Genomic DNA, 26,836 nt, shown 5'->3' with positions numbered 1-26,836 from the left:
AATGGACTCATGGAAGTTTGAAGAAGAAAAAATTGACTAAGTAAAACATTGGCTTAAGTCATGGTCCTGACACTAGCTTGCTCACCAAGAGCAATTTGTGCAAATGGGCCCTAAAAGTGCACCCATGTTATAGAGGCAAGAATCACAAGATAATCTAAGGCAATGCTAGTAAGGGGTCAAGATTGAAGAATTCGGATGCAAAGATAAAATTTGGCTAAGCCAAGATTTTGGTCAAGCCAAGGACCTTGCCCTAAGCAAAGAAGTTGTGCAAATGAAGGTGAAAATTGTGCTCAAGCAAGAAGTTGTGCAAATGAAGGTGAAAAGTAAACTCAAGCAAGAAGAAGTGCGAATGAAGATGAAAAATGCGCTCAAGCAAGTAGTTGTGCAAATGAAGGTGAAAAATGCGCTCAAGCAAGAAGTTGTGCGAATGAAGGTGAAAAGTGCGCTCAAGCAAGAAGTTGTGCGAATGAAGGTGAAAAGTGCGCTCAAGCAAGAAGCTATGCGAATGAAGGTGAAAACTGCACTCAAGCATGAAGTTGAGCTTATGAGGCGTGAAACTACGACCACGCAAGGAGGTCAACTCAAGCATAATGTAGCATGTTGGGGAGCATGAGATGAAGTGTGTGAAGTTGAATTTGAACCTAGACCTAAATGCAACATACATGTCACACTTGAGTTTGTGGTCAATTTTAAATTTGTTTCTTGGATTCGTATTGTTTTGATTCAAATAATGTAGTGTGTTGGAAAGCATGAGATGAAGTGTGTGAAGTTGAATTTGAACCTAGACCTAGATGTAGCATACATGTCACACTTGAGTTTGTGGTCAATTTTAAATTTGCTTCTTGGATTCATATTGTTTTGATTCAAGTTTATGTCTTTTACAAGTATGATTGCACGTGGATATGAAAGGATGCACAAGGATGTGAAACAAGTCTAAAAAAACTTCATCAAAAGCTATCAATGCAATTAGCACCAAGTGGTCAAACTAGAGCTAGCATCAAGTGAACAACATTAAAAAGTCATACAAGCAATATGATAAACTTCATAGCTTCAGTTAAACAATTGCAATAGGATGAGACTCTCAACATCTCAGAAGATAAAAGGATTTGCTTAAGCAAGGCAAGTTAAACAATCAAAGCTAGAGAGTCAACTTTGTTGTGACATTTTCACACATCAGCACATTGCAAATGGGGACCCCCACTTTTTCACTTTCTAGGTTAGTTGTCTTAGCTTAGCCGTTAGTAGTTTTCAAGTCTTTGCTATAAGCCTTTCATTTGTAAGACAAGAGCTGATCAAGTCTCTTTCTTTCGGATGAAGTGAGGTAAAACACTTCCTCTGCCCTCCAAAGTTTCCAATCTACCTTTCCCAGCATTACCAGTGGATGCCCAAGCCCGATTACTTCCCTTCATTTCCCTTCCACTTCCATCTTTCCATCCTAACTTCCCACCTTCCACTCCCATTTCCTTCCATTCCTAACTTCCCTTCCCTAAACCTCTCCTCTCATTCCCTACATTTTCGAACCTATATCTCACACTCCTTAACCTACCCATCCACTACCCACTCTCCTTTACCACCCTACCTGGTGCAGGAGCACCCTTTCAAGCTCTCCCTCCTTCTTGTTTTGTTGGTATTATGCTTCTTATGAAGCCATTGTATATAAAATAATGAGCCAAGTGCTCATAGGTCCTAGGTAGGGTCCTAGAGGAGATCTTAGGGGTCATAAGTCAAAATTGTGATTGCTTTGAAAATGGAGGTTGTGTGTGCCCTGGAGGTGTTTAGGGGTCCTTCATATCATGGTGGTGTCCTTAGGTTGGCCCATTGTGGGTCTAGGAGTCATGAAGAGCAACATTGGGAAAGTTGCTCAAAAATTGCAAAAGTTGCATGGCAACTTTTAAAAGTTGTCAAGCAACTTTTCCACCATGTTGTCAAAATCGTTAGGTTGGTGTGGACAACCCTAAATGTGGCACACCGACTGAGGTATGGGTAGTATAAGATGTTTTAAACCCTAAGTTAGAGGGCTGGTTGTCAGAGATTGTACGGCTCAAGCAAACTGTACTGACTGTGATTGTTTTTGAGTTACCAGTCTGTTTGAATGAAGTTACCAAGCAAACAAATGGATTGATTTGTGATCAAACCTGTGTGGAATGTCTTCTTGGGTGTATATATCTTCATTGTGAGTGATTAGATTAGCTTTTTGTTTACTGGTTGAGTGTGTTTGTAAATAGTTTGTGAATTGCAGTTTTACTGTCCAATTTTGAACCGGTTTGAGTAAATGAAGTCTTGACTCCATTCCCCATTATGGAACCACCATGAAACCATGGGGAATGGATGTGGAGACCCTATACTATAGTCCCAAGCAAGAAGGGCCCTTGGAAATGCAAGGAGGCCAAGCAAATACCCATTCCTAGGCGAGACTGGACAACGCCCGGTTAGGAATGGCTGTTGGTGCAGAGGTCTTGGAGAGCAGGGGTTGTATAGTGGGAAGTGCATCCTTTGGAGGAAGTGCAGAGGAGTGAGTGAGCATCATTGGTGTGAAGGAGGAGCCTCCACCAATCCAAACAAGGTGGCTAGAATACAAAACCTTCACTGTGACCCAGACAGACTCTAAAAACCCTCACAAAAACCCTTAAGAACCTTAAAATCCACCAAGGACAGAGTACAGACACTTGGAGGCCTAAAACCTAGAAAATCCGAGTCTTTGCCAAATGAATGGCAATCCTTTTTGGGAGATTGGGTTGTTTGTGCATCATTTGTGAGAGGGAGCCCTCGAAGACTGGTTAGGAGGCCTAATTGGTCCTAATCCTTGTAGCCCTTTTTGAAGGCAAAAACACTAAATTGTGAAATCAGTAAGGGGTTAAAGGTTTGAAACCTCTTGGGGGCTCATGAATGGGAGGAAAAACCTTGAAATAGACCTGAAACAACCTTGCTAAGACCTTGGAAAGTGTGGATCAAGCTTAGCCCTTATTAGCCATAGTAAGGGAATTTGAGTCTCATGAGTAGGTGAGACCTTAGGAGCAGCATTGCAACTCATTGGTGGGTGGATTGGGCATGGTCAGGGGATTCCTCAAGCAAAGGGAAGTCCTAGAGACCCTAGGGTGTGTAGAGAACACCAGGTGATCCAAGGAAAGGATACAAGAGCATAGACTAGGCTAGTCTATCCCAAGCCCCATCCCATCACTACCTCCTTCCCCTATCCTATCCTAACCCATTATCAACCCCTTGATATCAACTCATAACCCGATCCTACCTAACCTACACCCCCTTATCCTTCCACTACCCCTTATACCTCCCACATCCTTCATCTGCCTTACCCCCACAACACGTAGTACCCTTCCCTACATCCCCCACATCCATATCCCTTATAACTCCCTATCTCCTGGCACCTCCCTTATCACCTTCCCTTAGCACTTAGCAAATAATACTGTATTTATTAGAATTTCTTTATGTTTTGAAGAATACAAGCCCATTGAATTTGATGCATTCATTGACTCGGGATCAACACGATCTTTCGCCAAAACAAAAGTGATCCCATAAAAGTTTTGGAAGCCAAAGCCGGAATTGCCAAAAGGACATTTCATCATTGGAGAAAAATTGAAATGGGGCAAATATGCACAAGATGTCCATATCAAAATTCATGGAAAAGAATTTATTACAGATTTTTTATAATTCAATCATATGGATAGTTATATCTTACTAGGATATTTATTCCTGGTTAAATATGAACCTTTCATTCTCAGAAGAACAAAAAATTCTTTACATCATAAAGACGAAGAAGTTAAAATTCCAATTTTTGAAGGTAGTTACTTATAGATTGGAAGGATTAGGGAAGAATTCTACAAAAGAATGGGCAAAAGAGGTTTCAAAAGATAAGAGTGAAAAATAATTAGCTCAGATTAGAGAAAGATTTGAGAAAGATTGTTGTAGCATGAATCCTCTAGAATTTTGGTTTGCAGAACAAGAAGAATGTGAAATCAAGATAAGACTAGAATGAATGTCTATTATACCCCACGAACCTGCATATTTATTAAGCCCCAGTGAAGTTAAGGAAATGGATGAACATCTAAATGAATTGCTAGAAGGAAAATTTATAAGGGAAAGTAAAAGTCCATTGCATGTCTTGCTTTTTTAATAAATAAAAGAGCTGAAAGAGAAAGAGGCAAAAAGAGGTTTTGCATAAATTATAAAAATCTTAATGATATTATATTGCCATTCAATTATCCCATACCAGTCAGTTCAGATTTAATTAGAAGAGCAGCAAATAAACAGATTTTTTCAAAGTTTGATTGTAAATCAAGATTTTGGCAAATCAAGGTTAAAGAAGAAGACAAGTATAAGACAACGTTCTCAGGACAACAAGGTTCATTTGAACGGAATGTTATGCCATTTGGTTTATGTACTGCACCTACATATTTTGAAAGAAGAATGGACCAAGCTCTCAAACACTTGAAATATTTTTGTGCTGTCTATATTGATGATATAATTGTTTTTTCTAACAATGTCACTAACCATATTGAGCATTTGAAGAAATTGTATACAGCTATAAAGAAAAATGGAATTCGCCTATCAGCAAAGAAAATGGTGATCGGTCAAACAAAAATAGATTTTCTTGGGTTACATTTAGATATGGGAAAGATAAAGCTCCAGCCACATGTACTTCAAAGAATCCAAGAATTTCCAGATGTATTGACAAGATCAAAAACAAATTCAAAGGTTTCTTGGGTGCTTGAATTATGCAGCACCATTCTATAAAGAGTTGGCAAAAGACAAGAAAAAAATTCATGATCAACTCAAGGAATCATTTTCTAGCTAGAATCTCCAGACTACAAAAGTAGTACAACAAATCAAGACCAAATGCCAAAGCCTACCCAGTCTTCAAATTCCAGCCCCGGGTAATCCATTGATTTTATAGACTAATGCTTCTAACACAACATGGTCTATTGTGTTGATACAGGAATTTCCAGATAAAAGGATGGAGATATGTGGCTACCAATTTGGAACATTCACAAATACGGAATCTCAATATCACATCTATGGAAAAGAGATTCTAGCTATTAAAAAAGGAATTGAAAAATTCAAGATATTTCTCAAACCAAAACATTTTGTGGTCAGAACATTGAGTTTCTTGGATATGATTTTGGTATTGAATGGATCAAAGGGGAAAACAACCCACTTGCAGATTCATTAACCAGAGAACTAGCAGCAACCATCCAAATTCAAGTTGGTAATTCAATACCCTAATGGGAATTATCAGATGGGAGTACTATAGAACTTCCAATACAAATTATCACTTCACTTGTTGAAGTATGGATTTTGGACAAATGGCTGCAGGATCTCAGAAGACTCATCCTAGAATATCATGACCAAAGGATTCATTCTCCAAAAGAAGAGGAAAAGTTCTTAGAAACTTTTGGGTTGTCATATGCTCCAATTGCCTTTACTTGCAGGAACCACTGTTCTATGGATATACAAATAACAAGGTTTCAATCTTTATGTTGGACTAATTCAACAAAAATGAATTTCCTTAAATGTTGTAAGTTTAGACTTATTAACAATATCACTCTCTTGCAAAGTGAGTTTGAAGACTTGCAGATATATTTACTCTAAACTTTCCACCTGATATGAGACAATTCTTGAATCTCATACATGGAAATTTATTTCATGCCATTTTTGAAGGAATGGTTGACTATCTAGTTGAACTAGGAGGCTATTGTCTCCCAAGAATTGAATTCTATCCCCTCACATATCCATGGTTTCCAGAAGTTATCATTGAAGATGTAATACCAAGCTTCTTTCCTACTAAATTAGCTATTCGCACAGAATGGGACTTTGTAAGAGGTGAAGAACAAATCAGAATCATCCATGCATTCCATCAAAGACCACGAGATTGGGATGATATTTTTGAACCTCTTTCAGATGATCTTTTACCACCTGGATCTCATCTCAACTAGCAAGATGCGACCTTGTCTAAAAAATCCATGTGAAGCTCTAACAACGGGATACAAAACCTATGTAAAAAGCAAGATCCCTATAGCCACTTGCGGGTGTTAAGTGGACCTTTCTCACTTTTCGGATAAATAAATTAGTCAATAGTGAGTCTAGAGAAAAATTTTAGAAATTATTAAATAAATGGTAAGGGGCCCTACATGAGCTTGCAAATCTCAAAGTATGTACTCTATTATGACAAGATTCTAAAGTACGTACTACCATCTACCACTCCACTTTCACTACCTTCCAAAAATTCCTCCTTTTTCATCTACTTTTCTTATCTACCACTCATATCTACCTGTACTACCATCTACCAATCACATCTACCAGTTCCTCCATCTACCGGTAATTCTAAACTACCACTCAGCTACTAGTAAATTCCATCTACACCTTGGCCTCCAAATGCTATAAATAGAGGCCTTGTAAGGTCAAATGAGGCATCGAGTGGTATTTTGAATAATATCAAGTGTTGAGTCTAGTCTTTAAGTATCAAGTGTGAAGAGTCATATAGGAGCAAGTTGGAAGTATCCTCTACCCTTGCGCTTCCATGCAATCTTGGGATTATGAGAAACTGACTTGCATAGGTCATCAAATCTATCTATTGTAATAATGACTTGCCAGCCCAAAGATTGTTGTGGAATTCTTTGATGATCTTGTCTTTCATTCTTGAGTTGGCCACAAGGAATATCCTATTCTTATACAGGATAATCTCTTCTACTACTTTGTATTCTTCACTAGGCATGTTTCCTTCTAGGCTATCATTAGCTTGTGAATCCTTGACGTATTTGGCAATAATGTCATTCTTCCAAAAGGCTGCTATACTAGTCATGGAGTTCAAGTGGGGTCGTTGCAAGAGAGCATCTACTACAACATTTTTGGTCCCTGTCATGTATTCAATATCAAAGTCGTAGGCTTGTATCTTGCTTACCCACTTTTGATGTCTATCATTTAGGTCATTTCGATTCAAAAAAAATCTTAAGCTATTGTGATTGGCTTTAACATTGAACTTTCCACAAACCAAATATTGTTTGAACTTGGTTAGAGCATGCATGATAGCTAACATCTCCTTATCATAGATGGAATAATGTCCCTCAATTTTGGTGAGCCTATAGCTTTCATATGTGATTGGATATTTATTTTGCATAAGGATTGCTCCAATGCCTTCCCTGAAAGCATCACATTGTAATTCGAAGGGTAATGTAAAATCGAGAATCGCTAGGATGGGGCACAAGCTCATTAGCTCTTTTAGTTTCTCAAAGGCCTATTGACTTATTTCATTCCACACAAAGGCTCCCTTTTTGGTTAAGTCTCAAATCGTCAATAGTTACTGCATAGTCCCACAAAGCCATGTAGATGTGTTAAGGTTCTTGGTTGTGGCCACTCCTTAATGGGTTTGATTTTCTCTTTGTCCATGCTTACTCCTCATGCAATGATCTTGTGACCAAGGTAAAGGATCTCTTCTATCCCAAACTCACACTTGGAGGCTTTGGCATATAATGATTCTTGTTCCAAAATGCTTAGAACTTCCTCAATATATTTAAGATGTTCTTTCCATGTCCTACTATAAATAAGGATGTTGTCGGAAAAGATCAATAGGAACCTCCTTAGTTGTTTCCTAAATATATGGTTTGTGCAAGATTGAAACATTTCGAGAGCATTGGTTAGGCCAAAAGGTAGGACTAAAAATTCAAAGTGCCCATAGTGACACCCAAAAGTTGTCTTTAAAATATCTTCTTTCCTCGTTCTTATTTGATGATATCCGAACCATAGATCAATTTTGGAGATGTAATTTTCTTTGTGGAGTTGACCAATTAGCTCATCAATTCTTGGAATGGGGTAGCAAAATTTTATTGTCTTCTTGTTCAAGGCCCTATAGTCAATGCACATACCACTGAGTAGGCAAAAGGGCTGGAACTAGGTTGGATATGACCCATCTCACATAGTTCTTTGGTGGTTTTGTCAATTTCCTCTTTGAATTTTCGAGGGTGCCTGTAAGGTGTGGTGATCAGGAGTTTCGCTCCTTCCAATTTGATGGTGTGTTCAAATCCTCTCTGTGGGGGTAGTCTCGGGGGAATTATCACCAAATACCTTCTTGTGTTTATTTAAAATGGTTTGGATATCAATGTGGATTGTCTTGGCTTGGGAGAAAGCTTTGTCGAGAATCATACATTGTGCAGCCACTCTCCTTGTCCCAACCTAAAGATCCTCTCCATCCTTTTGGCTAAGACTATTCTTGGGGATCCATCAGGTAACCTTTCAAAGTGACTTCTTGTCCATCATGTTGGAAACAAATTTCCAAATTTGGGATGTCCATAATGAAACGTCCTAAGGAGTGTATCCAAGGAGTACCAAATATCACATAAGTATCTAGAGTTACCACATAGAAGTCCTCTTTTATGGGAGCTTTACCAAGGTGATTTCTAATTGAGGAATTATTTTGGTACATTGAGCCATAGATCCATTAGCTAAGGCTATTGTAAAGCCCTTAAAGTCCTTGGTTACCAATTTCCTTCTTGCAACTAGATTCTTGTCAATAAAGTTGTGGGATGCCCCACTATCCATGAGAGTAATAACCTTTTAGCCCTTTAGAGTGCTCATACGATCGTGGTAAACTTTTCAACATGATAACCACCACATTCTACAAGGCCTTGTCTAACATCTCGTGCAGATTCTTCAAGTGAGTCCAGATTTGTGCAGCAATCTTGCCAAACGATATTTTTGCAAGCATCTCATCAATGACAAAGAACTTGAGCAACATAACCGTTTCATGATTACATTCATCAAACTTGTCCTAGACTTTGCTTGCAATAGTGGCAGGAGCATAGTTACCAAGAACAATCCAATCTAGACACTAGTACTCAAATTGTGAGCATCCTCTGTTTCCAAGTGTTGCAATTTTTACCGCAAAATTTTTGGCTGCTTTCCAACATGATGTTGGTCAAAGATGCCATCCCTCTTGTTTTCCAAAGGCATGAAAACTCCAGCAATGAACTTCGAAAAAAATCTTTTTTTATCAAAAATCAGTCAAACCCTAGGAGATCAACTAGCACAAATCCCTAGGCAATCAACTTGTAGAGAACCCACAATTTTGAAAAATTGTCAAAAATATGTCTGCCAAAAAAATGCAAAAATCTAGCAAAAACCCTACATGATTTTGAAAAAAAAACTGTCTAAAAAGAAATTTGTTGAGGGCCAGAAAAATAGGCCCACAATTTTTAGAAAAAAATCATCAAAAAATGCAGCAATAAAAATAGTCGAGGACCATGAAACCCTAGTTGCGAGCTTGTAGAGTCATTGTGATCAAAACAAGGTCAAAAAAGCCATGATAAAAAAATTCATTCAAAAAACCAATAAAATCCATCACACAATTAGGGTACAAGGCAATCTGCGATTTTATTTAAAAAAATTCCTTAATCTTGTAAAACAGATCCGTTATCTTCAAACACAAAAAGAAACATGATTTTCCTAGAAAAACCTACGATTTGGAGAAGGATGTCATGAATTTCGAAGAAAAACAAGTCCGTGCAATTTTTTTGAAAAAACCCACTCAATTTCAGCAAAAAACACTCAAATTCTAGAAAAAATCAAGCCACAATTTTTCAAGAAACAAGACCGTGATTTTTATTAAAAAACATTGATCACAAAAAACTTCTAAAAATTTCCATGAAGTTTCCGAGTGTAGACCATGAATTTTATTATCAAAAATTTTGCCAAAAAACACCTCAACTCTAATATACCATGAATAATTTAGTAATTACCAATAATAATATTATTTTCCGTGATTGTCTTTTTTGAAGGGGTAAGATGTTGTCAATTATTGCTAGCTAGTAAATAGGATCTATCGAATAAGAACTTGATTAGTCGACACAAGTGAACATTTCTAACAAAGAGCTTGACCGCAAACATTTACTTTGCTACTACCTACCTTGTCCAAGCATATCTTATTTGTATTTGTATTTCTATCTCTCCAATTAGGGTTTTTTAGAAAACAAATTAGAGATTTTGAATTTTCTTTAAATGACATTAGATGGTCTATTAGGGCATGCAATTATTTGGCTAGGTTCTTCTCAGGTTCACACAGAAACGTCTAGGGTGAACCCACAATGTGTCATATGTACCGCCACCGAATTCCTAATAGACCGGCTCCGAATCCAGACCTAATATGAACTAAACCCAAATTTGGGTGTAGCAAAGGCCAAATCGATAATATGGCTTAAAAGCGATTGATTTATCTACAATAATTTTAATATAACACATAAATCACTTAAAGAATATATATAGATGAAATGGATAGAAATAGATTTGTGAGGCTCACACTCAGTCCAACAAGTTTTACTACCATAATCATCCACCACTAGCATATGCCGAAAGAACCAACTAATGCTTCCTTGCTCCTATCCCATTGTCAAAAAGTGATATCTTATTGTAGGCTCCAAAGAAAGCACCCATAACATCTCCGTGCAAAATGGCTGAAATGGGATGTGGCACCACTTTTCATTAACAGCCAAGAGATAAACTACTTAAGTTTCCTCAATGTCTACTTGTCTTCTACTCTATACTTTCTGAAAAATTTACATAGCAATTATGGAGATAGATAGTTAAACACATTCTCATCTCTCCTCTCAGATTTTCCATATAGAAAGTTTTAGATTAATACAATTTGGATTTCATTTATTATAGACACAGAGTTTGTATGCAAACACATTCCTATTTTCTTTGTTTTCCATTTCTTGTTTATATCTGCTTCTACAATAACATCAATTTGGTAATTTTAGTGTCTATGACTCCCCAATTTCTGCAGGGATCCAAATAATCATACACACAAAACTACATCATAAAACCATAGAGAAAGGATGCACGCAACATGGGGCACACACTAAGGTCCTTTCTTTCCTTGACTATGTAGGGGGAGATCTCAATTGTAATCACATTGTTCAGTTGATATAAATAATTTGTTTTCTACCATAATATAAGATGTATTTATTTGAAAAAAACGTCAAGGCATTTGTTTTCCACTGTAAAATACAGTATATTTCTTTAAAAAAAAATTAGGATGCCTTAACTCTTATTTCTATCAAGGTTTTATCAATTGATCAAAATAGTAAAGAAAGCCATTCCATTCTACTCTTCTATCGTGAAAAATAAAGAAATTATCTCCAGTCATAGCTCCTAGAGAAAGGTCTACAAGATTATTCAACCACTATTGACAATATATCGTAATAGGATTAAACAATATAATAAGTGTAAATCAATAAAAGATTTAGGCATTTCTTGGTATACGATCTCCAACACAATGATAAAAAAGCTATTTCTCTAAGAACTATACAGAGGCTATTCGTTTCTTATTTAATCTTGTTTAGAGCTATTGAATCCATGAGATTAAAAAACAAGTTCAATCGATGCATGATAGTGTTTGTGTTTGTTGATAAGACTAGTAAACCCCCTCAAGGGAAATGTTAGCACACTGACCTAACAATTAATATAAGGGTAGCTCAACTAGAGCAACTATGTCACATTGAGCCCTAGTTGAGTAGGTGTTATATTATATCTAGGTCCCTCTTCCTTCCTCCAATCACCATGTCATCCTTCCCCTTAGTCTCCTTTGATCCCTTTAAACCCCTTTTGTACCTTTAGGATTCTTTCATCCATGGCCAAAACCAACACCAACAATTTCAACCTTAGTCACGAAGTTCACACCATTTAAAAAGAAAAAAATTAAATTTGGTGAACATCTAAAAAACAATAAAATTCATTTTAAAATGTTATTGAATCCATAAAATAAAAATAAAAATAAGAGCAAATATTAAAGTTTTGCAAGAACCATTTGAGTTCGTCAATAGTTTTATTAATCATAAATGAAAAAACAATCAGTTGCATGGCCTACACTATCCATGTAGAGCTGATGCCAACTTCGGCTCTAAATAGCCGATGTGGTCCATATAGAGCCAACATCAGCTCTACAAAGCCAACATCGTCCTTGCAGAGCTAATGCTATTCTTGAAGGGCTAACACCAGCAGTACTAAGCTAACACTCCCAAAATTTATTTTAATACATTCGTAGTTTTAGGACTTTTATTAATATCTAATAGGTTTAGGATAGGTTTCAATTTTAAATTTATTTAAGAATTTTAAATTTATTTTAATCTTATTTTAATTAAAAAAAATTGGATGCAGTTAAAAAACTTTCATTGAACCAAATAGGCCTAGAGGCCAAAAAACAAGAAATCAAGAGATGCTAGACACAAGCGTGGCAGAGACAAAACTCAATGTGGATATCAAATGTCATCCCCAAAATTATTTTCGGGCTTCTCTTCCAAAGGTAGCTCAACGTTTTGGCATCAACCCTCATGGAAGAACTAATGACGGATCTAATAAGCCAAACCAAGCACCTCTTGTTGAATGCTGAGACTATCATGAATGTCCAGAATATCCCTCACATTCATATTTATAGCATTAAAATAATTGAATTCATGCAAAGTTGTCCTAAAGATGCCTACAACAGCTGATGAGCTTGAAGTCTTGATACAAGGCAACAATATAACTCAAGAAAATGCAACTTTGACCAACATTCCCTTTAGCTACAAGTTATGAGTTTCATTACTGCAGTAATCCTTCCCTTTATTTAACCCAGCTTATATTGCCATGGTAACGATTTTGTCAACCAGTTCTGCCACTAAAGGAACTAATTGATCCGTTGTTCCTGGTCAACCACAGATGATTCTTAACCCTTGGCAACCTATTCCAAAGGAAAACCATCTTCAACATCCCCATGGATACCATAGTTCAGGACGCATTAGTTTACCCTTGTCCTTTGAAGCTCCTTTACTGAATTTCATCTCGCATGTAAATATCTCTGCAATCCTTTTGGGTAACTTACTAGGAGCACTTTTGTACTACATAGCTGCTTGTTAGTTGAGAATCAGCCGTTGTCATTACTATTGTTTTCTTTCCAAACCCGCAATTTTTTTAAAATATAAAGGTAGACAAGTTTTTATATTAAAAATTCCCAACTTCTCAAAAATAATTTTACATCAATATATATTCTACTTTATTAAAGAAAATACATAAAAAATAATGTGTCAATAAGTTCGTACAGAGTTGTCATTAGGCTACTCAAACAACAAAATAATTATATAAAAAAACCATAGAAATCAAAATTATTATTATGATTGTAATTTGTAAAAGTATAGGTTTCATTAACCAACAGATAAATCCCCAAATCAAATATAATGCACTAATCTTTACTAACATGTTACCTCAGATTTATCAATAATCAAAGGATGTGTATCTGTACTCTGCCACCCTGCAGTAAAAGGTGCAAGCATACGATGTCCTTTGGATCTAGAACAAATAAGCATCTGTTAAGGCTTTGGCAATTCCATAAAATATAGTGTAGATTAAAGCATTCTTTTTCTGAAATATGGAAGGTCTTTTTGTCAGGTTCAGTTATTTGAAAAGATTAATATAATTTCAGAATGTTGATTCCATACTCTTTTGGAACGTGTTGCTCAACAGAGTTTGAAATTTCCTTCTGTGCCTGGGCATCATTAGGCTGTGCAATAGGTGCACCAAGAGATTCTGTAGATGCTACTGAACTGTTCCATCTCAAAGTGGCAGAAAGGTTTTGGAACCCAAATTCTTCAGAACCAACTGTTATTCGCTTTGTGAAGAAAAGTGTCTGTAAATTTCCAAGAAGAGTATTTTCAGAATTATAAGTACCAAACAACTGAATACAAAAACATGAAAGCTATGATGTGGAGCATAAATTATATTTGTTTCTCTAACTGCATAGCAAAGATTTTCTTTATCTCGTCCATTAACTCCCATGTTTTCATCTAAAACTTTACTACATCTGGAGGATACTATACCCATCAGAGCAAAGAAATAGAGAATTCACATCGGGTATTATTCATTACAAATACCATGACCTTAACATGCTATAACAAGATAAATAGTTTTACACAGAATTTATTATGATCTTATTAGTCAAAATAATAATATCCATTGATTTTTAAAGTATGTTTTTTGGTTAAACTTCCTCTTCTCATGTTTGTAGAATAAAAGGTATAGCTAGAATTAAACTACACAACATAAAAAATCAAAATCAATCATGTTATGGCCTTAAACAGGCTCCACAACCCTGGTATATCAAAATCAACCAGCATTTCTGAGATTCTAGATTCAAAAAAAGTTTCTCTATTCTGAACCTCCACATCAACAGTGACGATGACAATATTGTAATTCTTATTGTCTATGTTGATAATTGATACTAAACAGTTTGATGCCATTTGGAAAGTAAAATCAAATTTATTGTAGCTTTTGATGTAAAAATTAGTACGTATGCACCGTTACTAATGAAGAGATAAAACTTCAACACAACAAGAACAATCTATCATGTTGAAGATTGGCAGCGTCGGTCATCACTTCCAACCTGAGGAAGACAAATATGTAAGTGGCCTAATCAGCCTAATCGACAACATAAAGGCTGTGATAATATAATATAATTATATTTATTGTGATAATATTATTATTGAGAGATAATATAATTATATTATAATTGCCAATAGTGGCATGTTGTGATGGTTAAGTTGTTGTGTTGTTGTTCTTGCCATCGAGGTTCAAATCTCACCGGTTCATAGCTCCGGGTTAAAAAGCGTTTACCCCATTAAAAAAATTTAAAAATATATATATATAATTATATTATAATTATATTATTATATGATAATATAATTATATTATTATTATGAGATAATATAATTATATTATTATGTGATAATATAATTATATTATAAATATATTGTATAATTATAATATTACATGATAATATAATAATTATTATATTATTATTAATAATATGATTATTGGAGACCAACTTGGAAGAGTGGTGACCTTTGGTGAAGGGGCACCACCGATAGGTATAAAGGAAGAATAAATCTTCCTCTCTAAAGGAATTGATGAAAGAAATAATATACTCAGAATTTGTATACCTTAATTCAACATGGTATCAGAGCGGGTACAACACCCGGAAAAGGCTCTATTACAATCGGGAGACGAAATTATCATTCTACTCCATGTTGGGAGGTGTCTTCGAATTGGAAATGAATAGTATTGGACATGAATACTGAATAACCCCGTTCAGGAGGCACAGGGTTCACTTCCCTCCCCTGCGACATTTGATTACTGAACACTCGACGAATTGCGAGCCTCTTAAAACTCTTGCACATAAATTATTCACAATAACATAAATTCTCCAGTCATCGGCATTCTTGTTGAAGGCTGTAGTAATGGAAGGAGGAGCATTGCATGGAGTTTTCTAGAAATACCGTGGCTTGTGTCTAAGGAGGAAGTGTGGCATTTGAATAAACCGATGATCTATATAAAGACAAAAGTAACGTGGCATGACTTGGACAACACTTTGGATTAAGAATTCAACATATACTAAGCCAACCTGGTGACCATTGATCAATGCTTATAGAAGATATTTTAAATGAAATTGATGTAGATCACTATGTCAAAAAGCATGCAGACCGTAAACCAATAGCAGAAGTCGATAATGTCTTTAAGCATGACAGTAGTGAGGTTACTAATTTAGATCAGATTACCAAGTTCATGTTATTTAGATTACAGTGATAAGTTCATAAGGATATTATCATTAGTCATCAAGACACTACGATGTGGCAAGACAAAACAATATTCATCTATAACCACAAAGTTATCCGAGACAATGTGAAAGGAGCAATTAAAATATATGAAGTCTGCAGCAAATTTGTACAGATATGAAGGAAAATGATCATGTGACAATATAAGTATGGAAGACATTGTAGAAGACAACAATTCTATTAGAATGATCACAAGCCAATGAATAAAGTATATTAATAAGCATATGAATATGGTATGAACTATGAAGACATGTTGGTCAAGTCGACAAGGAGAATCGACTATCACTTTCCAAATATATTATCTGTACGTTTGTTTTCTTATATGCCCAGTTTGGATCATGAAGAAAGGAATGTTTTCACACAGTGATTCTAACCCAGTCATGACTATCTTCTCAGTCACCGCTTGATCATTCACATCTCCATTGTCATCGAGGTAGCCACTAAGAGAAAGAAGAGATTAATGTTTTGCCCTTAAATATATTTTCTCATGATGATTGTGGAAAATATTAAAGACACAAATGTATGTGCATTAAAACATACAATTAATATTTAAAGAATAGCGACAAGATTACAAACGGCGGTCTTGAAGACAAGGGTGGTGGATTAGTGTAAGCAAGACAACGACTTCATAAAGAACTAACACAAGCAAGCCTTAACGAGTATGGGGTGCAATTTTGTCCATTCAAACATTATTAAGTAAACAAATGGAAGGTCGATTCTCTATAAAATGGCAATTAGTAAATAAAGTGTATCTTATTTTTTTTATCAAGAAAGGTGTGATTATAAATAATTATAGTTTATTTAGAGTCACAACTGATGGATGAAAAGATACAACCTTTATGTGAAAGGTTATGGGAGAGTTTTATAAAGGAATTAAAATCATTGTTGAAAGTGTGGCATGAGTGTGTGTGCATACATGTTAATACATTGTGAGAGCACACCAGAGGTCTTTTATGTAGAAGGCTTATCAAAGCAGAGTTATGAGAGGAGAATAAGAAGGAATTAGTGCAGATTCCAGAGGAGATTATTGTGCTTATTTTATGACAGTTTTGAGGAAGATACTATGGCAAATCTGTGATCAGACTGGTAAGCGGATTTATAAGAAAATGGTACTGATTTATTTTTGAGTATCGGACAGACATAAAGGAAGAAAATATTGTGTTAGCAAAATGTTAGCGTTTTGCCAAAGGAAGACTTTGTGTTGTAAAGAGAGAAGTATTTCATGCTTGACTAATGTTCATGAATTTTTATGTAGTTATTAATTCATGTTATAACATTGAGATAGTGAATTTTATATACTTCTAGCATTGATATTTACTTGGAATAGTTTGAACTATTTGTAATCTCTCTCTGAATTGCTCTCAGGATGGACCAAGAAGCATAAGTGATTGGAACCATGAGAGAAGGGTATGCTTCCATGACAGATGGAGCAGCTAGAGGATCTGCTTCAATTGACTTCCAAGAATATTGGTCATTTTGGTTCAGAGGGAGTAGACAATGTCAAGATGGTGTCTCTAGTGATCAAAAAAGTATAGCAGTCAGAGGACTATGATTCATGGAATGGAGTGTCATGATACTTTGTTAGTTTGGAGTGATGCAGACTCCAACCTTGAATTTTATGATAAATCAAAACATGTAGAGATCAAGTATCACTATGTTAGAGACATGGTAGAAAGGAATGCTATTCAATTGAGATACATTAGTATTGATGAGCATACAGCAAACATTCTCACCAAGCCTCTCTCCAGAATAAAGTTGTGCACTTTCGAGGTAAGCTTGGTATGGTGGAGAATGAAGCCCTAGCTGAGATTGAGTCTCAGCATCATTGATTTGTTTATATATATATGTGTGTGTGTGTGTGTGTGTGCGTGTGTGTATTCTTATCTTTAAAGAGATGTTTAAAGTATAAACTCTTGTTAATGCATTTCTCTTTGAGAGAGACTTAAGGTGAAAGCCCTTATCTCCACCCTCTAATATGGTTCATGGTGGATGTCATGTGTGATGCCATGACAACATCACGTGAGAGAGTCTGTGATGATTTTCTTGTACTTATGTGTTTACCCTCTGGATGAGCCATGGTGAATATCATTGTGAGGTGACGATCTCACAATGATGAACACTTGTACATCTCAACATCATTGTGAGGTGACGATCTCACAATAACGGTTGATATCACGTGAGGTGATACGTATGGATAAACCATAATGGTGGATATCATGTGAGGTGATATCCATGGATATGTCATAATGGTTGATATCACGTGAGGTGATATCTATGGATAAACCATAATGGTGGATATCATGTGAGGTGATATCTATGGATATGCCATAATGGTTGATATCACGTGAGGTGATATCTATGAATAAACCATAATGGTGGATATCATGTGAAGTGATATCTATGGATAAGCCATAATGGTTGATATCACATGAGGTGATATATTTCCTTTCCACATATGTATGTAGCCATTGTGGTCGAACATCACGATGAGGTTATGTAATATCACAATGAGGTGATAAGCTTCATGCTTGCTAATGAGTATAGTCATTGTGTTGGTCATCTCAATTAGGTGATATTTCTTGTGCAGCTGGAAGTATCTTCCCTAGCTGAGAGGGACTGTTGAAGATTGGCAGTGTCGATCATCACTTCCAACCTGAGGAAGACAAATATGTAAGTGGCCTAATCAGCCTAATCGACTAAGAGTGAGTGTTGATGCTATGGTTGGATTACTTCAAGCCGACATCAACAACATAAAGGTTGTGATAATATTGTGATAATATAATTATATTATTATATGATAATTATACTATATAATTATTATATTATTATTATGAGATAATATAATTATATTATAAATATATTGTATAATTATTATATTATCATTAATAATATGATTATTGGAGACCAACTTGGAAGAGTGGTGACCCTTGGTGAAGGGGCACCACCGATAGGTATAAAGGACGAATAAATCTTCCTCTCTAAAGGAATTGATGAAAGAAATAATCTACTCAAAATTTGTATACCTCAATTCAACACAAAAATACATGATAAAACTTGATCCTTGGATTTTAAAACAATGGGTTTGAATGTATAAATATACTCATCAATAAAAATATCAAAAGGAGGCCAAGCAAACTAAGGCACTTAGCCGAAAATTCATTACAAAATCCTCAGACAATATAATAAACTCCGACATCCCCCTTAACCTTGATTGGAGCACTAGATCACTAAGACTGTTGTGGAACATCCCACCATTTAAGGAGACTTCCAAAGGCTAATAGAAGACCAAAGTGATGTGGGCGCATCCATGGTGTAAGGGCAATCCTGCATCACCAAAAATAGAAACATTGTAGGAGAAAAATTTATGTAATAAAGGCCAAATATTTTATAAATATTTTGGTCACATTCTTTTGTTGCAGCCTTATTGTAATTTGAATTCATTTCGGGGGCAATTTTAAAGGAGAAATATTCAAAAATGCCTTTCATGGTGTGGAAATTGGGAGTTACAACTTGTCATAACTCCTAGAATTTTGCCTTAATGCTTGAGATTCAAAATGGGCCCCAAGAGTTAGTGGCTTGGCAGTTTCTATTTTCAAGTGCTAGGTGGAGTTGCAGAGTGTCATTACTAATTCTTGGTTTAGAATGTTGGTGGAGGTGGGAAGGAAAGTTCTTTATGGAGCATTAAATGCCATTTCCTTTTTATTTTTTGGCATTTTCCCGATCTTGATGTGGGTGGTGGCAGTCCATATTGTTGATTTTAGTGATCAGAATTAACATGACTCAGAAATAAATAAATACACATACACAAGAACACCAAAATACCTTGGGAAAACCTCCCTCTTTGACGTGAAAAACCCAGCAAACAATCTCAGATCAGATTAGAAAAAACACAGAAGCAAATTACAACTTTGTCTTCTCAAGACATAGATCAATTAGGGCACAACTTATCTGAGACAATCTGATCAGAATATCCTTGAAGTGCAGTTTGTTGTCATTGAGTGTCTATCCGGCACCTCTAGGATAATATGCCAACCCTTTGACAAGTTCTGCAACCTTGGAGAATGATTTGCTCAGCCTTGAACCAAGAAATCATTGTTCTTGGATGATTCACCCAAGTGATAGGTCATTGATCTAACTGAAGTAATTAACAGTTGATACTTAGGAATGTTTGAGTTGTATGTTTGATTGCCCAGATTACATTGCTTATATAGGTGATTATTTCCTTAATCACCCTTGGTCGGCCTTGTACATTTTGGAGCCAAGTTACATTTTAAATATGGGTCAAGGCCCATTCACAAGTTACATCAATTGTTGCTTATTGCAAGTTTCATTTGGGGTAGAACTCAATACGGGTCTCACTTAATTACAAGTTACATATACAAGTTACACTCATCACCCAAATAGGACCGGACCCAAATAGTGTTTACACAATGAAGTGATCCGTCAAAATGCTAAGGCCAACAGGCCACTCAACATTTTATGTACTAGGTCGGCCCTAGAAGGGATCCGACCTAGCTACAAATCAACACTCCCTCTTAGCTAGGGAGGATCCTTCTGAATAACCAAGTAACATAATGACAACCATCATGACTACTCCCATGAAAAATGCAAATGAACACAACCACCATGGCTACTCCCATGGATGGAAACCAAATAAACATGATGTTCGCCATAGCTACTCCCAAAGGGTGAACAAACACATCATGGAATTTCTTCCATGACATCCACAATACCTACTCACAGAGGGTGGATCCACCATGCCTACTCACAGAGGGTGGAAGAGGGCTTTCACCTCACACTTCTCCTAGAGAAGAGTGCATTGCCACCATGCCTACTCGCAGAGGGTGGATCCACCTTGCATTGCCCGCAGAGGGTGGAAGAAGTCTTACACCTCAAAACTTCTCTACACAGAAGTATAAATTGTCACCTTGCACTCTGCAGAGGGTGGAAGAGGTATTACACCTCAAAGAAACTACCACATTGCACGGTGGAATATACACACAATGTTATCATAGGAGCTGAAAACTCCCTCTTGGCCAAAGTATATTTCAAAGAAACAAGGAACACATGTTAGTTCTATCATAGAATCATAATCAAGAACATCCTTGCATTTATCATATAACAATTATAAATTCAGAACTGATTTGAATTCAAATGGTTAGCCATACTTCTCAAATCCAACACTAGAGATATGTAATGGACACCCCGGAATGCCCAAAAACCATACCAATTGCTGCTAGGAATTTTATCAAACAGTTTGCATCCAACTCCTTATTTCTCCGTTTAATGTTTTAAATTCCCTTATGGCTCCGGAAATGAAATGTTGGTTTGTTTTACATGGAATTGAAATCATAGAATATGGACAAGAATGAAACTACAATAATATGCAAACTGAAAATTGAACTACTGCTGATAAGATGTTATTTTCAGATTTTAATAAAATCAAATACATGGCAGATTATCAACTCACTAATTATTCCAGCATTATTGACATGATACTCCAGCAATCATTTTCAATCTTGCTGCTACAGTGACATGAATAGTACCCACGTGAATAGTAACCGCGTGAATAGTAACCGCGTGAATAGTACCTATGTGAATAGTGTTGCAGCAATATTAATTTGTCTTCAACAGGTCCAATATCTTCATAAAATCGTCTCCTCAAAATGGCATAAGCATCGAACAAGTAGGGAAGAAGATATGAACAAACATTAAATCTGCCTGTAGCTGGAAATGCACCCAATCTGCCTGATAATGAAGCTGATAGCAATGGATTCCAAAGGCCAAACCCCAGGGGAATGATGTCTAGAATGTCACAAGAGAGGATAGACGTCCTCTAATGCCAAGAACGGATCTGCAACTCACACATACCAATTCTTCTCATATTCAACATATCTAATGAAGCCACAAACACTTTCTTTTATTCTTTTTCCAAGGGTCCACTCAACTCTCATGGGCAATGTGGGATAAAAGATGAGCAATATAAAACATATATTAAAATATTCACTTATGTCTCCCTTGGGTACAGATCCCCATAAAAGAAATATTAGAGTAACACTTTAATATTATACAATTAAATTAAATGTTACTTTAATAAAACTTCAGGCATTAAAATATATTAGCAATCGGACTCCGAATAATGCGAGTGATAGCTCGTCGGAAAGCTCTCACCAAGGAGTATCAAATCCAAACACCAAAACTGGTCTCCACTATGTCCTGCTGACTTACTAAAAATAGTAAGTATGCCTGAAACTGAGTAAATCAACTTCGTTTTGGCCCAAACTGGAAATGACTAGGCCAAAACACCCCAAGATCCCCTTAAACCCTTTGTTAGCTCTCAGGACCATGTAGAACAAGGCTAACGCACACACACTTGGTCAACTGCTAAAGTGGGGACATTACAAGATATCAATTTGTTTGTAAATCAGTTTTCAACATCAATGGTTAGAAAACAGCAACATGTTTAAGCTTTACTAATTATAATCAGCAACAATGCATTCATTGAGGATTATGGGGAATATGTAACTCCCTCTTAATCCTCATCTAAGTAATAAGTTCACGTGATTCAAAAACTAGTTGATTCTCCTATCATAGTTTTAAGAATCTATCAACTATATCCTTAATTGAAAGTGTGAGTTGAAAGCTTGTATAGGCTTTCATATCTAATCCAGATGGCACGAGCTGATTTGATGTTGGACTCCTTAGGCCATGCAAGAACTCTTCCTTCAAAATATACAACCTGATAACCTTTATCTTCTAAAGTAGATATAGAGATTAGATTCTTTTTTATTCCAAGTACAAACAAAACATTACTGAGATGAAGGAAAATACCAGAATCTAATTTTAAGGAAGTAGAGCCAAAACCTCTTACTGCATAACGAGCATTGTCACCAATAGTCACATGAAGGTTGGAATCCTCCACCAAATCTAAGAGATGCTCCCCATAGCTTGTGATGTGTCTAGATGCACCACTGTCAATCAGCCAAGTGTTATTGTCTGACTGAACATTGCTTGACAAGGCTGAGACAAAGAGGAAATCTTCATTATTCTGTTGTTCCGAGACTTCATTTAGGTTCACTTCTCCTTGCTTAAGCTGAGATTGACAGTCCTTTGCAAAGTGACCAAACTTGTTCCATCGAAAGCATCGGATGTGAGACAAGTCATTTGGTTTCTTCCTTGAATCAGGAGCGAAGGGTCTGAAATCTCTATTTCTCTTGAAGTTATTCTTCTTCCAATGGCCACCTTCCTTCTCAGTTGTGAGGACATGATGATCATTGTCATGAGGACTTCTAATTTTTCCTTTTGCAGCCAAGCGAGATTCCTCTTGAATGCAATCTCCTCTTAATCGATCAAATAGAGGAAGCTCCACTCTTGCACTGATTCCTTCAATAAAGGGCTCCCATGTAGAAGGAATACCATTTAGAGCTGTCATAGTTAAGTCGTTGTCTTCAACATTCTTCCCAACGGTAGAAAGCTGATCCCTTAGCTCAGAGATCCTCGTGAAGTAAGCAGCTACAGGTTCTCCTTTCTCCAATCTGATGTGAGAGAGTTGATTCCTTAAGGCAAGTATGTAGCTAGTGTTGTTGACTTCGTACATCTTCTCCAATGTGTTGAGCATCTCTCTCGCAATCTTCTTCTTGGAGATGGATGACACAATATGATCTTTGACGGAATCAATAATCATCCTTTGTGCTTGGTAGTCCTCCTTCTTCCATTCTTCCTTCTCCTTTTCATCTTGAGGTTCAGCAGCGTCCTACCGACGTATTCAGCAAGGTCATTTAAGGCCATCATTATTCTGTCCTTCATGAAGTGCAATTGGTAGAACCTTCCAACCTATCTTCAGCCCTAAGATAAGAAGCCATGTTGACCTAGACTTGAGCAGTATATAGACTAAAAAATGACTGTAATTGATGAATCTGATCACAACTATTACGAACCAAGCTCTGATACCATGTTGATTTTAGTGATCAGAATTAACATGACTCATAAATAAATAAATACACATACACAAGAACACCAAGATACCTTGGGAAAACCTCCCTCTTCGAGATGAAAAACCCAACAAACAATCTCAGATCAGATTAGAATAAACATAGAAGCAAATTACAACTTTGTCTTCTCAAGACAGGTCAATTAGGGCACAGCTTATCTGAGACAATCTGATCAGAATATCCTTGAAGTGCAGTTTGTTGTCACTGAGTGTCTATCTGGCACCTCTAGGATAATATGCTAACCCTTTGACAAGTTCTGCAACCTTGGAGAATGATTCGCTCCGCCTTGAACCAAGAAATCGTTGTTCTTGGATGATTCACCCAAGTGATAGGTCGCTGATCTAACTGAAGTAATTAACGGTTGATACTTACGAGAATTTCGTTGCTAATCAGAAGTAGATCGTTGAATGAATGAATCCTTGAGTTGTATGTTTGATCACCCAAATTACATTGCTTATATAGGTGATTATGTCCTTAATCACCCTTGGTCGGCCTTGTATATTTTGGAGCCAAGTTACATTTTAAATATGGGTCCAAGGCCCATTCACAAGTTACATCAATTGTTGCTTATTGCAAGTTTCATTTGGGGTAGGACTCAATATGGGTCTCACTTAATTACAAGTTACATATACCAATCAATTATACAAGTTACACTCATCGCCCAGATAGGGCCGGACCCAAATAGGGTTTACACAATAAAGTGATATGTCAAAATGCTAAGGCCGACAGGCCACTCAGTATTTTATGTACTAGGTCGGCCCTAGAAGGGATCCGACCCAGCTACAAATCAACAAATATGTAGTCAAAAATAGCATTATCTGCAATTTTCTAAGTTAAAACTGCAACTTCTCTTTTGGGAATGAGAATTTTGAGTGGTATTCTACCCTTGGTTTTTGGACACCTAAAGTTGTTTTCCCTCTTATTTTTCTCTTCAAATTGAGGCCTTGAATTGGTAGTGGGAGTCTTTTGCAGGTTGGAGAAATGAAGAGCTAATGGAAGATCAAAAGACCGAGTTGAAGGAGACAGTTTTCCCTTGTAGCCTCTCTTGCTTATTTGTTGATTTTGTATCAGATATTGTGACTGATTGATATCAGATTTCAGAATGATATTCATGCCTATAAGGCTGTAATTCAATGTAATATCACATTTGCTTTGAAACTACATTATTCTAGGAGAGTTTGAATAGAAATCAAGAGACTTTTCTTGTAGATTTCTTAGCATTTTCTTTGCACATCTAAGTTATTTCAGATTTAAGTCAAGTCATTTAAGTGATTTGCACTTGTGGTTTTTGTTAAGGAATCTAGATCAGAGATAGAGAAACAATAGTCTAAAAATTATATATAGAAGAACAGAATTTTGATGAGATTTCCGATATGAATAAATTATGTCAGTTAATCTTTGATATTATCGACTACTTACTGGACCACGAGATTTCCACTGTAATTGATATCGATCACCAGCAATCATCGAAGTCGGGTATATGTATGGATGTGAAAAGTCATGTCCACGTAGAGGCATGACTTCTACATGGCTTATGCCACGTAGAGGCATGACTTCTACATGGCTTATGCCACGTAGAGTCATGACCCTAGGTGAACATGACTCTTCGTATTGCAAGAGTCACCATTTTAGTTATGCATTAAAACACTTAACGGTGCTCGGGTTTAACGATGCTTAGACTTTGACAGTCACTATATGTTGTTTGCTTTAATCCGAATGAGGCTACATTCTTAACACTCCCCCTTAGCAAAAGAGGATTGAATTAAGTTTAAGGAACAACACACACACACACACACACACATATATATATTCATTTGGCATGATCATATACATTCAATCAGTAATGTTTACTAGTGAAATTTTTCATATCTTAGAGAGATATGAATTATCTGATATCCAGCATTCTAGGACAACAACTACATGAAGTCTTATCAAATAACATCCTTGATCCTAGTGACAACTGTAAAATTGTCATTATCACAGATGCAATAATTTTAGTATCATGATATCTGACACATTCTGGGACAGAAAATTAATGTAGTCAATCATGATATGATTGTTATCATAATTTCTGACACATTTCGAAACAACACTTAATGACAACAAATCAATAACTCAACATAACAAATTTAGTATCAAGATTTCTGGCACATTCCAGAACAGCAACTTAATGTAGTCAATCTTGATAATAGATCAGGCTATTGTGAAGGTCGTCACCTTACAATAGTGATCTAACACATACATCTCAGAGAAGATCGTCACCTTTCATGACATAACACATACATGCAATATTGCATACTAAATATTCATGAATATATCAAATTACATATGATTACGACTCAATTTCAATTATAATTTAGTCATACCAAGTTTACCTCTAAAGTACTCCACTTCCAACTTTGCAAGAGGTTTGGTGAATATGTCGGCACTTTGCTCTTCAGTGCTGATGTACGTCAATTTTATAACATGTCTTTCTACCATATCTCTTATGTAATGGTAAGGGATTTCTATATGCTTGGATCGATTATGAAAAACTGGATTTACAGAAAGTTTGATGCAACTTTGATTGTCACAGTGAATCACAGTGGGGTTCAGGGGCTTCCCAAATAGTCCTACTAGCAATTTCCTTAACCACACTGCTTCACAAGCTCCCATGGAGGCAGCCACATATTCTGCTTCAGTGGAACTCTGAGCAACTGTTGACTGTTTTCTACTAAACCAAGATATCATAGGCGATCCAAGACTAAAACAACACCCCATTGTACTTTTACGATCAATGGAACTACCTGCCCAGTCGGAATCAGAGTACCCTTGGAGTTGTATCTCAACAATTTTATACTTCAGGCCAAGTTCAATAGTACCATGCAAGTATCTCAGAATATGCTTAGCAGCCATTAGGTGAATCTTCTTGGGTTCGCACATGAACTGACTTAACACATTAGTAGCATAAAAAATATCAGGGCGAGTGTTTACCAAGTACATAAGGGATCCAATAATTTGTCTATAGTATGTAGGATCTGTAGATTCTGAATCTACTGCTTCACTTTTGAGCTTATGAAGATTTGTTTCCATTGGAATAGATAGAGGTTTACAATCTATCATACCAAAATTGGTCAATATATCAGTGGTGTATTTTCCTTGATTTAGGAAAATATAATTCTCTTTTTGCCATACTTCTAGACCCAAAAAATGGTGTAGTAG

General features: G+C 36.3%; 1 protein-coding gene across 2 annotated transcripts in view; it reads right to left on the bottom strand.

Annotated features, from left to right (window-relative positions):
• Positions 1-26,836, bottom strand: part of LOC131065989 (gamma aminobutyrate transaminase 1, mitochondrial) — a 210,430-nt gene that overhangs the window by 166,364 nt on the left and 17,230 nt on the right. Inside the window, exons 2-3 of one of the 2 annotated variants that reach the window (XM_058000646.2) lie at positions 13,476-13,663; positions 13,242-13,326 (exon numbers count right to left, since the gene is read on the bottom strand). The exons of the other annotated variant lie outside the window; for it this stretch is intronic. Coding sequence (XP_057856629.2) covers positions 13,242-13,326; positions 13,476-13,663 — 273 coding nt within the window. The remainder of the gene's footprint in view (positions 1-13,241; positions 13,327-13,475; positions 13,664-26,836) is intronic. 2 annotated transcript variants of the gene reach the window in all.

Source organism: Cryptomeria japonica, chromosome 3 (assembly GCF_030272615.1).
Source record: "Cryptomeria japonica chromosome 3, Sugi_1.0, whole genome shotgun sequence".
Lineage (NCBI taxonomy): Eukaryota > Viridiplantae > Streptophyta > Pinopsida > Cupressales > Cupressaceae > Cryptomeria > Cryptomeria japonica.
Note: the sequence above shows the minus strand (reverse complement) of the source record. Positions and strands in the feature narration are given on the sequence as shown.